General features: G+C 41.2%; 1 protein-coding gene across 1 annotated transcript; it reads left to right on the forward strand.

The window, feature by feature from the left end:
* Window positions 1-1,407: 1,407 nt before the first annotated feature.
* Window positions 1,408-9,662, forward strand: LOC145412536 (uncharacterized). The gene is made up of 6 exons (XM_080282431.1): window positions 1,408-1,486; window positions 5,694-5,866; window positions 6,131-6,302; window positions 7,400-7,536; window positions 8,484-8,697; window positions 9,557-9,662. Exons 1-6 carry the CDS (start codon window positions 1,438-1,440, stop codon window positions 9,646-9,648), a joined length of 837 nt encoding a protein of 278 aa, XP_080138557.1. The 5' UTR covers window positions 1,408-1,437; the 3' UTR covers window positions 9,649-9,662.
* The last annotated feature ends 4,329 nt before the right edge of the window (window positions 9,663-13,991 follow it).

Genomic DNA, 13,991 nt, shown 5'->3' on the forward strand with positions numbered 1-13,991 from the left:
TAGAAAGAAAGAAAAAAAGGCGCGACCATGAGAGACCTATGCGTGGGTAGGTGATGGGGCAGTCGTATTCTGAGTGGGATAGGAGGCTTCGTAACATCTTTTCCTTAACGATTTATTCTTCCTTAGCGTCTTGGTCTTGATATTTTACATTTACATTCTCACGTACACCATTTACAGCTATTTTTCTTCAGTTCTGGAGGTACCTTGTATAGTAAAGGCGTGACTGAAGGTTACATCTAACTCTTCCATTTTGAAAAGTCACTTCACAGCGTCCGCAGATGAGAGAGAGAGAGAGAGAGAGAGAGAGAGAGAGAGAGAGAGAGAGAGAGAGAGAGAGAGGATAAATACGTCACTGAATTACAGGGAGTTAATGATGTGAACTACAGTAGCCATGGATCTTCTTGCAAATCAAAAGAGAGAATTTACGGCTGACTGTTATCGTTAGCTGCATCCAGGCTACTAAATGTTAGGCTGATTGACTGATATGTCCATCGCTGTAAATGTAAATACAGTATATAATCTTTGCACATAATTCTTGCTGAAAAAATAAATACCTGTATAGTACATAAATACAGCACCTAATTTTTCTCGGTACACACCTCGATAAGCAAATAGAGTTACATAAATCAGTTGCATAAAGTGAACAAGGATTTATTGGCTGTTCTTTTGTACTTACATCAGTGATTAACAAAATAAAGAAATGGAAAGCATAAAAGAATAAATAAAAAAAAAGTATGAGACGGGCAAAAAATGATATTGCCTTGATACACTGCTTCATTTAACATTATATGACTTGTATTTTTTGCAGTCTTTGTACGTTGCAGCGCAGTTGCACACGGTATGACAAGGGACGAGAAGTTACAGGGGAAAATATATTACAAAATATGACTTATGTACCATTTATATCTGAAGCAGTGAATCTGTTTGTCTATTTACATCTGTCTACCCGTCGATCTGTATCTATCGATCTGTCTATCTATCAGTCTATCTTTCCATCCATCTATCTATTTATATCTACATGGTACCTACCTCCATATCAGTCTATCTACGATGTCTGTCTATCTCTCTATCTATCTATGTGTATCCATGGTAAAAAGTTTGTGCCGTGTATGTTTATCGGAAATAACACGGTGCGACCCAAAGTATCGTACATGACAGGTGCTGGTGCCAGTCGCCAACGTGAGCCTGTGTGCGGGTGGCGGGTGTTCAAGGTGTTAGGTCACAACTCTTTACCCACTATCCTTTCCCATACCAGAATAAACTCGTAAATATCCAAATCCTACAGCAATAAAGGGAATATAGAGTTTGTGTGTACCTCTGTCTGTGTGTAGTTACGATGTAGAGAAGTTGTGGCGTTGGTGTGTACGCGACGTGGGTGTATGAGACGCAACAAGTGTCAGAGCCAGCTGAGGGGAAACACAGGGTGGCCACTGCAGCATGACGCTCACACTCACACTCGCCCTCACCCTCACTGTCATCATCCAAGGTAAGGCCAGTATGCATGTGCTGTACCTGTGATTTTCAGCTTATGCATTAGATTAGTTATGAGTTTCTTTTCTTCCCATTTTAATCTTTATCATCATCATCTTCTTTACGAATTTACCTCTAAATGTTTGCCTATTTACTGGAATCAGTATATGTGGCACTGGAAGACCTCCCTTGAAAACAGGACCGGACTGATGTGGGTAAAATAAACTGCTATAAAAAGAAGGCGAGTGCAATCATACATGGGGAACTGCGACGGGTCGTATTCTATCGTTGGTCGGGTCCTGACAAAGATTCCTAAACCTTTTTGGTGGCCAGATGTAGGCAGATCGGAAGATAAATTTAACTGGTAAGCAAGGAGAGCCATTCCTACGGTACATATAAGGCTTATCAAATTCAGTGCAACCACAACGTTAGTATGTAAGTGGTGAAAGTGGTTCAGTCTCCTCAGATGTAAGCAAATCACCTGTAGTCCCTGAATAGTCTGGATATAACAGCAATGATACGTAATAGGCATCGTTTTAACTGAAGGAATTGAATACGGAAAATTTTCACCCATTTACTTGCTGGAACTTTTGCTCAGTCGAATCCCTCCCATGCCCACGCTGTCAGACGATTTTCTTCATGTTTAGGAAACCCCCCTTGTAGCGCCGAGGTCAAGGAGGCTATATGTAACTCCTCCATTTCGTAAAGTCTCCCTTAATATATTTAGGTAGAAGCTGGACCGAACGGCTAACAATATACGACACAGGAGTGAGGGAGATGAGATGCTGGATAAGTGTGTGTGTGTGTGTGTGTGTGTGTGTGTGTGTGTGTGTGTGTGTGTGATGAGGTTCTTGATAAGTGGGGGACCATATGTGTGTGTGTGTGTGTTTGTGTGTGTGTGTGTGTGGCATGTACGTGCGGTAGCGGGAATAGCGAGGATAATGCAGCACCGCCACCTGGACTCCTTCTCCTAGTGTTGCCTTCTACTGCACACACGATTAAAATGCCATCAACTAGGAGGCGGCCAACAATATTCTCCTTGATCGATACGGCAGGTGCGTGTCCATGATTATTAATGTACTTTCATGAGAATCTGCACGCTATGGCAATACTTCCTACTTCCCTGATACAAAATTAGATATACTGCATCTTAAAAATGTTTTCATGTGAACGCGTACATCACAGTAATACTTTCCATGGATATGATAGAAATTCTTTATGCTGCATCTAAATGAATAAATAAATAAATAAATAAATAGTGGTACTACCGTGGAATGGAACCAACGAGCATTGTACTGTAGGTTATCCGTTGTCTGTTGTGTTAAATTGTTTATTCGCTTCCAGATCTCATTCTAATTTTTGGCTTTCATTCTGATTATGTTTGTAACAACAATTTTAGGTTAATAAAGATCTATCTTTGTCATTCTGTCTACAAGGAATGTGCATTAATGCTTTTTTGATGGAGACAACGTAAATATATAACTTCATTCCAGCCGCGTCAAGCAATTTAATTTGTTGATTATAGCATGACTGATCCACATCAGTGTTGGCTTTCATACTATCACATTACAATAAGGCACTACGGGGTGATGTGGGTCCTACTACGGTACCCCTGTTAAAAGGGTGGAGACACGCAAATGGGACGCTCTCCAAGTCTCCGCACTTCCCTACACCTCGCCTCAGCGAGGCGCATTCTTTGGCATGGGAACACCAGTTCACTGCACGGGACGGCACTGCAGGGGCTGCTGCTTGCCTGCGGTTGATGAGTCTGCTCAGTCAGACAGACCGGAGTTGCTCAACAACAACAACAATGGGGCACTTCAGTGTTAAGCAGGCGCTGGTAGAGAGGTAGTATGTGAAAGCAACAGATGTGTAGCAGGTGTGTGTATGTATGTGCGTATGTAAGTATGTAGCAGCAGATGGGAAGTGCGTGTTATCAGCAGCACAGCACGGAGTCAACGTTACCGCCAGAAACCATGTGTCCATTTTCTCAAGGCAGCGTTTTATCACGAGATAATGTGTGATGCTGCCACGACTGAGCTAATTAAAATCTTATGGAAATGGTAGAAATAAACTAAACTGATAAATAGATAGGCAGACAGGTAGACAGACTGATAGATAGACATAAATGCCATTGGACTGTAGGTGATAATAGCACAGTTAACCTCGATCATTGTCACTGCTTGCCTTCTGAGCTAAATAAAAATTGCCTAGGGACAGCAGAACTAATAAAAAAAGAAAGAAGGAAAATGTCATGGATGGTAAACAGCAGAATCACTATTACCTCTGATATAACTGTCACTACTTCCCGTTCTCACATACGCTGTTCCTTGTGCTGAGTTTTATGAAGTCAGCAACCCGTGAAATTGACTCCCAGCTGAGAAAATCCGCGGGGTTCCAAGCACTACTTTTATCAAGCAGCCAAATCACATGCGCAAAATATACAGACCACAAAATTTAGATAGTTGGCTGCGAAATATTACGAGCGCAAAATTTAAAGTTACTGGGCTGGAGCATTTTCGAAAGAATAACGTCACGCCCAAAATTTTCCATTATATTCTAGACTTGATATGATGAAGTAAATTTAAGAAAGTACCGATAAGCACGTTCAATAAATTCATCATCATACTTTCAGTCCTTCAGTCTGATGACGTTCTCCTCTTTTTATTCTTTTTATCTCCAGACTAATTTATTTACCTTAGGATGGACTTTTTTTTTTTTTTTGTACATTATGGAGGCATCCCAATCATGAAAATACGGACGGTGGGTGTTAGTGTCGTTGTGCTGACATGTGAAGGTATTTGCACATAGGAGGACAACATTAATATTCTCAGGCTTCTGTGACTGTCATATACTCTGTCAACTTTAACTTGGCCTTAAAACTTCCATCTCTCTGTCTTGAATGTTGAGCTGTAGCAAGAAATTAAAGCTAGAATGGTGTGATGATTACGAAGTCCCATAGAAAGGATGTAGAGCCGTTGTATTGTCTTCGTGTGTCTTTCAACCTGAGAATTAGGCTGCAGAAGGACGAAAATTGCCAAGAAGGACGAACTCTTGTGAGAAAATGGGTCAGTGTAGACGTGATTAAATAGGCAATAGGCAGAAAATGATTGGCAGCCCTTGCACAACATTCACTTTACCTTTACCTGGCCAAGATATTCCTTTTTTTGCGGAGAGGACAGTGCTGCGGCTCTACATACTTTCCATTGCTTTTCGCTTCATATTAAAGTACTAATATATTGAGAGAGAGAGAGAGAGAGAGAGAGAGAGAGAGAGACCCGTGTACAGTATATTAGCTAATAACCAACCCCTGAACAACACAGTATTTTGAACAACTAATCTGCAGTTAATTCCACAGCAAAACACACATAAAACAGGCTACGTATATAATTTAATTCGCTTCGTGGATTAACGTGAAACAACAATTACTAAGAGGATTACAGGCAGGGATCGAGTGTAGCCTGTCTGCATTCATGCAACGGAACTGGGTCACTAGCTTAAATTCAGCAGCTAAGTTGTGCATGCGTGGAGTTATATGAGTCTCCCTAACGCCTCTTCCTAAGCGCTTTATTTTGCTTGTTACTCCTTACTGTCCTCACCTGTGTTTCATAAATGCTGCCTATATCGCTATACTCCGCGTAAATAGTATATATATTAGCCATTTCCAAAAATAAATCGCAGTGGAAGAGATGTTAATGAGTCTCCTTAACCGACGAGAACACACACACACACACACACACACACACACACACACACACACACACACACACACACACACACACACACACACACACACACACACACACACACACACACACACACACACACACACACACACACCAAAAAAACATGGCTTCGGTATTCAGATACGGAGTCCACAAATTGCGGTATCCTGAGGGTGTGGGTGAAGAGGGATGGAGGGTGTTCTAAAACCTTGCAAATTTTCATCTTCCTCACAGGCCTATTACGTATGTACAACAGCACAACAAAAGATGACTCGTTAATTGAGACGTGGCGCCTGGACACTCAGCGCTAAAGAGGAAGCAGAATGAGACGAGAAAATTGTTGACAAAATACAGGTTATTGCAAAAATTTCACCTTTCATCTACAACGCACGTTTGTCTAAATTTTCCGGCAATTTTTTCTTTCTTTTTTTCTTTTCTCTTTGATGTCTTCTAACCAGTTTTTTCTTTTCTTATTCTTTTTCTTTCCTTATTTTTCAGAGACGGTTGAGGGCATCCGAATCACGCGAATACAGGTGCCCACGTCTCTTGCGGTGGGGGATGGCGGGGTGCTGGAGTGCGAGTGGGAGGAGGAGGACGACCACCTGTACGCCGTCAAGTGGTACCTGGGCGTGGACGAGTTTTACAGGTGGACGCCCCTCGAGACGCCCCAGGTGATGATGTTATTATTATTATTATTATTATTATTATTTTTACTACTACTACTACTACTACCATTATTATTATTACTACTACTGCTACTTCTACTACTACTACTACTACTATTATTATTATTACTACTACTGCTACTTCTACTACTACTACTACTACTACTACTATTATTATTATTATTATTATTCCTGCTATTACTATTTCTACTACCACCACCACCACCACCATTACTACTACTACTACTACAACTATTTTTTTTTTTCCAGGTGAAAACGTTCCCGACCCAACACTTCATCGTCAACCCCGAGGCCTCCCACCACGGCCACGTCCTCCTCCGCAACGTGTCCCTGGACGCGGGGGGGCTCTACCGCTGCGAGGTGTCCGGCGAGGCTCCGTACTTCAAGACCTCATTTTCCACTCGGTATATGGTTGTCGTAGGTAGGTCGGGGAGTGGGAATGGTGTAGATAATCCAAGAGGACCTCCATCTGTTTTGCTTATGAATCAATGTGACACCTTTTTCCTATTCTTTTTTCCTTACCTTTTTGTTTACACTACTTTTTCTTGTCTTATGCACCAAATCAAGCCACGTTTCTCCCCCTCCCCCCTTATGCACTGCTGTACTGACTTTTTTTTCCTTTTCATAAGCAAGAAAATTGTGGGAGACCTATATCACTCCCATTGTCTCCTACAGCTTTCATGTTAGGTAGTTGGACTATGAACATATGTTCCTTCGTTGCTAGTCATCACTGTCAATAGTCATTCAAGGATTCAAAGAAGAGCCTGTTCAGGCTTTCTGGAACCTTAACTTTAATTTTTCTCTGGGACACCTCTAATGTATCCTGCCTGGATTTTACATAGTAACAGTTAAAACAATAAAAGCATTGCAACAATATTAAATCACGAGTGTAAAGAATATATACATTTCAGCAGATTTTCCTCTCAGCACTCAGTTACTGTTTTTCTCAATGATCTTTGTTTTTGATTGTCTTTATCAGACACAAAATGGGATTTCTTTTTTCTTTTATCTATTATTTTCAGCTTTTGTAATGAATTTGTGATATTATGATATTTTTTCTTTTTATTTGGAGGTCACCTTAAGAAAAAGGGGACTCCAAGACGTAGTGTATCGTTTGTGCTCAGAATTGGCTCCTCAGTATACGAGTATTATACTCTGTGTTCATTTTCGTTTCTAAAAATCGGGTTTTGTAAGCTAGACTCACAGACCAGTATAATATGCTTCTTTGATATTTTTGCTGCTTTCAGTACAGTAAATTAAAATCTTATATACCTGAAAGTAGTTAATAACGACAGCCACTTTCAGTTTTAAAAAATATGCCGATGACTGTATAATTTAATTAATATTTTCCGAAGCAATGAACACAATGTTTTCTTCCATTATCAAAAGGTGTTTTTAATTAGCAGAGGCAAACATCGGTTGGTAAAGGGCTAAAAATATTTATCATTACCACGCTTCTGAACCCTAAGGAGGCATTTTGCTGCCAGCGAGGTGTTCATTGCACTCTCGATGTTGCAGACTTGCCAGACGGTGCACCCAGTATCAACAGCAGCCCCCCGGAGCCGTTCCAGCTGCAGCAGTGGGTCAACATCAGCTGCACCTCTCACGGCGGACACCCACCACCATCCCTCACACTCTACCTTAACCAGCAGCCTGTGAGTCCATCCCGGCTATCCTCACGTCTTTGTTCTAGCCTGACGTTGATCCCTATAACTCTCTTTCTGCTCAGTTGATGGCCAGGTGTAGTCAGAGTGGAGGGGCGATTTGACTAATAACGAAGGAGACTCATTCCTACCTCATAGCAAAGTTATATCGAATTTCATGCAACCTAGACTTAATGTTGCTGATGTAGGTGTAGTCCAGTTCCGTCAGGGGAAAATAAACTGGCTACAGCTTGTCCATCGTCCTATTAGTTCTTACAAGAGGTAGACGTTAGTGGATGAGAAAGGGTGTGTTAGAAGGAACAGGATATGGGGATGAGCTATTGACGTGACTGAGATTAAAGGACTAAAGTCGAGTTATATACTGTACATTATGACAACATCATTTCTCAGAGGGGAAATCTGCATCTCGTTTTGCATCATTGACTGGAAATGTAAAATAAATTTTTCCCCTCTCTCTCTCGTAACTGCTTCGAAAAATTAATAGTTAGGATATCTAGATCTATCCAAGAAACAAAATCACTTAACTCTATTTTCCACTGTTGCAAAATAAAGTATTCTGCTCTAGACGAAGCTTTATATTTATTTCAAATACTGATGAAAACGGGAAATTATAAAAATGCTGTAATTACTAAAAATATGGTATTGTATTATAATTATTTTAGGGATATTATAAGCGAAAGAAGTGAATAACAAAGATTTGACAGAAGTATGTATTTCTTGAGATCACTGATATTACTGCTAACTGCAATTAGCATTCTCATCAGCGTCAATGATTAAATAACAAAACTTTATATATATTAACTGTACTGCTTTGCGTAATTACATCCCACAAAAAGTGTTATTATTATATCATCATCATTATGATCATCATCACCATCATATTATCATTATTACTACTACTACTACTACTACTACTACTACTATTATCTTATTCACAGTGGCCTAGCAGCTTTGAGACTTTGGTGAACGCTAGCACGGAACTCGACAAGGCAGTGACGCACCTTCACCTCCACCTCCAGCCCGCTATGGCTCCGGAAGGCAGTCTCAGAGTCAAGTGTGTGGCCTCCTACCCTAACCTGTATTGGGTCAGCAGCCAGAGGGAGTTCACCGTGCTCATACCCCACACCTTCTACCCCCCGTCAGGAGTACCAGGTGGCTTTATCAGTTCATATCTTTACTTGTACTTCATCCTGGTACAAGAAAGCACTGAGATACGAACGTGTTATCAGAATTACCAGATATACGAGTAAATTATGATTACAGACAAATAACTTAAAAAAAAAAAAAAGCCAAAGTAAGGGTTTTGAGTAGAACGCAGAAATGTTCCTCCTCCTCCTCCTCCTCCTCCTCTTCCTCTTCTTCTTCTTCTTCTTCTTCTTCTTCCTCCTCCTCCTCCTTATCATCATCATCTTCATTCAGGCCTCCTTTCTCACGCCAAGGCTCGATGGAGATGTCAAGGACACAGTTCATTCCTAGGATGTTATTAATAATATTTACTCAAAATAACACCTGTTTTTCCCGAACTTTTAATGATCGTTGTCTCCTTGTATCATATTTATTTAAGTGAATATGAAAATGGTAGTTATAAAGTTATCGATTTCTACGTAGGCAATAGTTAATACGACTCTGTATGCATGTATCTATGTATAATATATGTATGTATGTATTTATGTATGAATGTTCCATGTACAAATAATATTACAACTTTATATAATCGTAATATGTGCAAGTGAATTTACAAGCCCGTGGTACAGTGGATGGAAGACTGTGTAGGTAATGACAACAGTTACGATCGAACGTCATATTACATCTCGCTGAACGGTATGACACAATCTCCTCAGAGTGATCAAACTAGAGTGTCATTTAAGCATTCCTTGTATGTCAACAAAGCCTGACAGTGAAAGCCTCTTGTACCACGCACTTCTGAACTCAATTGTACATATGTGCTCCTGTCAAATACCACTGTGATTCTCAGCATGATCACTTTTTTTTGTTTTGTTTTTTTCCCCAGGTGTCGTCTCCTTCAACGCAAAGGCCGCCTCTCTCTCCCTCAATCGGCTCATCAGTTTCTTAATATTACTAAGCAACGTTTTTCTCCGGTAGCTTATAATGTCTAGAGTCATCATTATCTGTTTTTGTGTGTCCGTTTTTCACGTATGGTAATAGTTTAGTTTGTGTGTGTGTGTGATTTGTGATTAGTTTCTTGCTGTTTAAAAGTGTGTGTGTGTGTGTGTGTGTGTGTGTGTGTGTGTGTGTGTGTGTGTGTGTGTGTGTGTGTGTGTGTGTTGTAATTAAGCTGTACATACACCCTTTTTTATACTTATTAATAAAATCATTACCATAAGCTCGCAGCTCTGAATCTACTGGTGTTTCAGTCCTTTAACACTGTGATAAGTAATAGTGAAATAAAATTACTAGAGAAATATCAGGCTATATTGAGGATTACCATATAACTCGTGATAATACCTACATGGATTGTTTTATCTGAACAGTTATTTGGAGATGAAAGACTGAGATTTTACTCCTGTGCATAATAATAATAATAATAATAATAATAATAAAAATAATAATAATGATGATAATAAAGATAAAAATAATTACCAGGGAGAGTCACATCTTACGTCACAGGCTGCATTACTATACAGAGAAAAGACTCAGAATGGAAGAAAACGGTGGGAGAGTAAACTAGCCCTCCTTCCTTCCTTCCTGACCTGGACGCACACACGGTGGTCAGGAAGGAGAGAGAGAATGCCAGATGACCCAGGGGTATTGCCGCCTCCTTCAGCGCAGAGGAAGGAGGGAGGGGAGCTTGAATGCACGAGGGAATCACCGGAGGAGGGCGGAAATAGGCGAGGGAGTGAAACAGAGGAGCATTACAAAAAGAAAGATTGCGAGGAAAATGGAGAAAGTGGAGGGAAAGAGAACAGACTGCTGAAAGGGAAATGAGCGAGCGAGGAAGAAGGGGTTAAGTGAGTATGAAGGGGAATCGAAGGCGGTCAGATGGGTATAACTAACACTCTCGGGCTCTTATAGCTCACTCGCCTAAATAAATTCATCTGGCGTTAGTTTGAAAATACAGAACAGTATTAACATCCAGATTACCGTGGCTCACTCAGGTAAAAATAAAGTTACCTAATGTTAACTGGAATAGACCACTACATCTGCCTCGACCAAGAGAGAGTGCTGACAGTATTAACGCTCTCAGGATCCCGTAATCACTCTCAGCTATATAATATTGTCTGAATTTAGGTGGAAGAGAGTACTAGAATTCTCCTGATCAAGACAATTACAAGGATTCCCAGTTGGGTATTGACACAAAAGCCTTGTCTATGCATGTGGTGTCCTTGTCACCCAGGATTTCTGCTTCAACAGCTTGTATCCTGTAAACAGTAGTGTCATGAGGTGGCATGCAGAGATTCCTTCTAATGAGTGTTAATGCTGTGGTCTCAGGTTCATCTGGACGTGAATCTAGTGAACTAAAGGCTTAAGCTGCCCTTTCCCTGTAGCCCTTTATCACGCTTTTGGGGGACAAGAAAGAAGCTGAGGGACTTGAACATTTCAGTGGACCTGTCTATTTATGAAGGTGCCACCGCGTGAAGGAATACCTCTCCAGCACCTTTTCTGTTAGTGAGGCCTAGAAATAAGGACTACTAGACCTCAGGATATGGAGTGAATCTTCTGTGGTAAAAGTGTGGGGCCAGAGTGCAGTACAAAAGAAAAATCCTCCAAGCTGGTGATGGCTGAGCGTGCTTGATGATAACAGACGAGGGTGACTCAGGCAGCAGACCAGGGCAATGCTGGGCGGGCGGGGTTCAGGCTTTATTGGATTATGAGTGTCATGATGGAGAACTATGACCCTCGCCACCACACAGGCCTCCACCACCCCACGCTCAACCACGCAGAACCGAGGGAGAGTAAAGTGGCACTACTTTAATTTTTTCTTTCAGTATCATCACTGCACAATTAATGTACGAAATTGAATCCGAAATTGGAAGGGAATGCGGTACTACCAAGATATTTTCATTTCCTGGTTCTCGTCAATAGTCAATAAACAAAACAACTTTGAGACTCCCAAAGTATTGTATAAACAATGGAAATTCCGGTGTGTCTTCATAGAGGGAGATAGCTCATTTCAAATACTAAACCAAATTTTTATCAAGCACCTTTTTGCTCTTACAATATATATATTTTAATTAACGTGCACCATATCTTTAGTGTCACGTAGGAAAAGAACAAAATATAGTGGTGTTTATTACTGTATTATCAAATGCTTTGCAGTAATAAAAATGGGTATAGCAGACTAACCACTTCCACAGTGCTTAAATCCTTCTCTAACTTGACAGTACTGCTAAAGCAGTAAGCAATTATTAACCTTCATTAACCTTTTCATTACAAAAGGCCTTTTCAAAGTTGCATAAAATGGCGGGAAACAGCAAGAATAAACTAGAAAAAAATATATGTCACTGTATCAAGAAGGAGTACCAGTTTCAACCCCAGGCTCATCTAAACATAACCCAAGTATTCTGCAGTTCCCCATCCTCCTGCTGGGGGATAGGGAGGGGACTGAGGGACGTTTGCATAGCCTGGCAGCTCCACTACCCAGTCATATCGGTGCCACCATTTGAGGGCGCGTCTCTCCAGCACCGGTTCAAAGGGTAAAAGAAGGAAAAGATGCTACATAGAGGAGAAGTACGAGAGTAAACCCTGGGGTGAAGGATTATGCCTGAATGAAGGGATTAACAGAATGAGACAGAATATCATCAAAGTGCCTTTGGTCATCCAGGCGAAGGGAGGCGCGAGGCGGAGAGGGGAAAGGAGCGAGGGAGAGAGGGGGAAAGAACGAGGGAGAGAGGGGGCAGGGAGTAAGGAAGAGAGGAGGAGGGAGCGAGAGAGAGAGGGGGGAGGGAGAGAGAGGGAAGGAGCGAAGCAGAGAGAGGGGAAGGAGCGAGGAAGAGAGGAGGGGGGAGGTGGGTAAAGGAAATAGAGAGGGCGTTAAAAGGACATACTTCACTCTTAATTTCGCAGGTCAGTATCTATCAGGCCACTGCTAGTTCGAACCTTCTGCTAGGAGGGAGAGTGATGGCCAGAACTTAATCCTTTCCCATGCTAGCGAAGTTCGAATGGGGAAGGAGTGCCCGAGAACCCTTACGCAAAGAGTTATCAGACAAAAAAAAAAAGGAGGAACTAAATTTCGCTCTGTACTTACTATACAAAAAATTCGTAAAATAAAACAGGATAGGGGTGGACGAATGTGTGCTTTTAAAGAAGACGATTTTATGTGACTTAAGAAGGCCATGTACTACTTAAGGGTTCACTAAGGCTATATCTATCTCTTTCAGTTAGAAAAATCTCCTCAAAACTGAAAAACAAGGCAGATGGCAGCAGTAACAAAATTAAAAACAAGTCGTCGGAGGGAAGTGGCAAACCCATTCATTACTAAGGCACAAAGCTGAATAAAATCGTCTGTCTGTAGCAAGAATAAAATATAATTAATGGTTCAATATAAATGGCTAAGTAAATGCATAAATGGTTAAAGATGGTTAAAACTAATGAAAGGAAGTGTGAAGGGGAAACTGAGTAAAACAATGGCGTCGCCTCTCCCCCGGCACACACACACACACACACACACACACACACACACACACACACACATTGTCATTCTGGTCTCACGCCCTTTGAGGGAACTTAGCACAGGAGAACTTGTGTGGAGTTGGCGTCCGCGGCAACCAGGAGCCAGACTTTGTGGAGGCGGAGGCAAAACTACGCTGGGAAGAGAGCCTGCATGAACGCTGCTAAAATTAAGTTGCAGAGACGCGAGTGAATGCTGTGTTAACCCTGTCATGAACGCTGGTAAATTCATGTTGCACTGGAGCGTGGAAATGCTGTGTTAATCCTCTCATGAACGCTGGTAAAATTAAGTAGCAGGGGAGCGTGGGAATGCTGTATTAACCTTGTCATGAACGCTAGTAATATTAAGTCGCTGTGTTAGCCTTCTCATGGACGGGACAGCTCTGGTATTTTAAACCAGCCAACGCCAAACGATTTTCTTTAGTTGGGATGGATTATAAAAGCGTTAAAATGTTCATATTGTCATAATTAACCCTTTAATGGTAGGACCAACTCTAGTACCTTATTCTAGCCAAAGTCAAATATTTTTATGTAGATGAGTGAGCCACAGGGGCCTGAGAATGTTAATAGAAGAAAATAAACTCGGCCATTTTAATGCTTTCTTGCGTCGCGGCGGGAAACTGCTAGATTTTTAAATATTTTTGAAAGGGCCAATAACCTTAAAACGAAGTATGCATTATTATAAATAAATTGTTTACACGGGAATCTCACAATCCTTTCCTGAACCTCCCCGTGAGATCCACAACCCAAGAGAGGTGGAGTCTTTCTGAACTGACAATCCCATGTCCTAGTTGTTTCCATCCCTTCAATACGGCCAT

This window comes from Coenobita brevimanus, chromosome 93 (genome assembly GCF_032717465.1).
Source record: "Coenobita brevimanus isolate Jiangsu-jjx chromosome 93, ASM3271746v2, whole genome shotgun sequence".
Taxonomy (NCBI): domain Eukaryota; kingdom Metazoa; phylum Arthropoda; class Malacostraca; order Decapoda; family Coenobitidae; genus Coenobita; species Coenobita brevimanus.

Coding starts and splice junctions, on each gene's coding strand:
- LOC145412536 (XM_080282431.1), top strand. CDS start 1,438: ATGACGCTCACACTCACACTCGCCCTCACCCTCACTGTCATCATCCAA. Junction 6,303..7,399: donor TCGGTATATGGTTGTCGTAG/GTAGGTCGGGGA, acceptor TCGATGTTGCAG/ACTTGCCAGACGGTGCACCC. Junction 7,537..8,483: donor TCTACCTTAACCAGCAGCCT/GTGAGTCCATCC, acceptor TCTTATTCACAG/TGGCCTAGCAGCTTTGAGAC.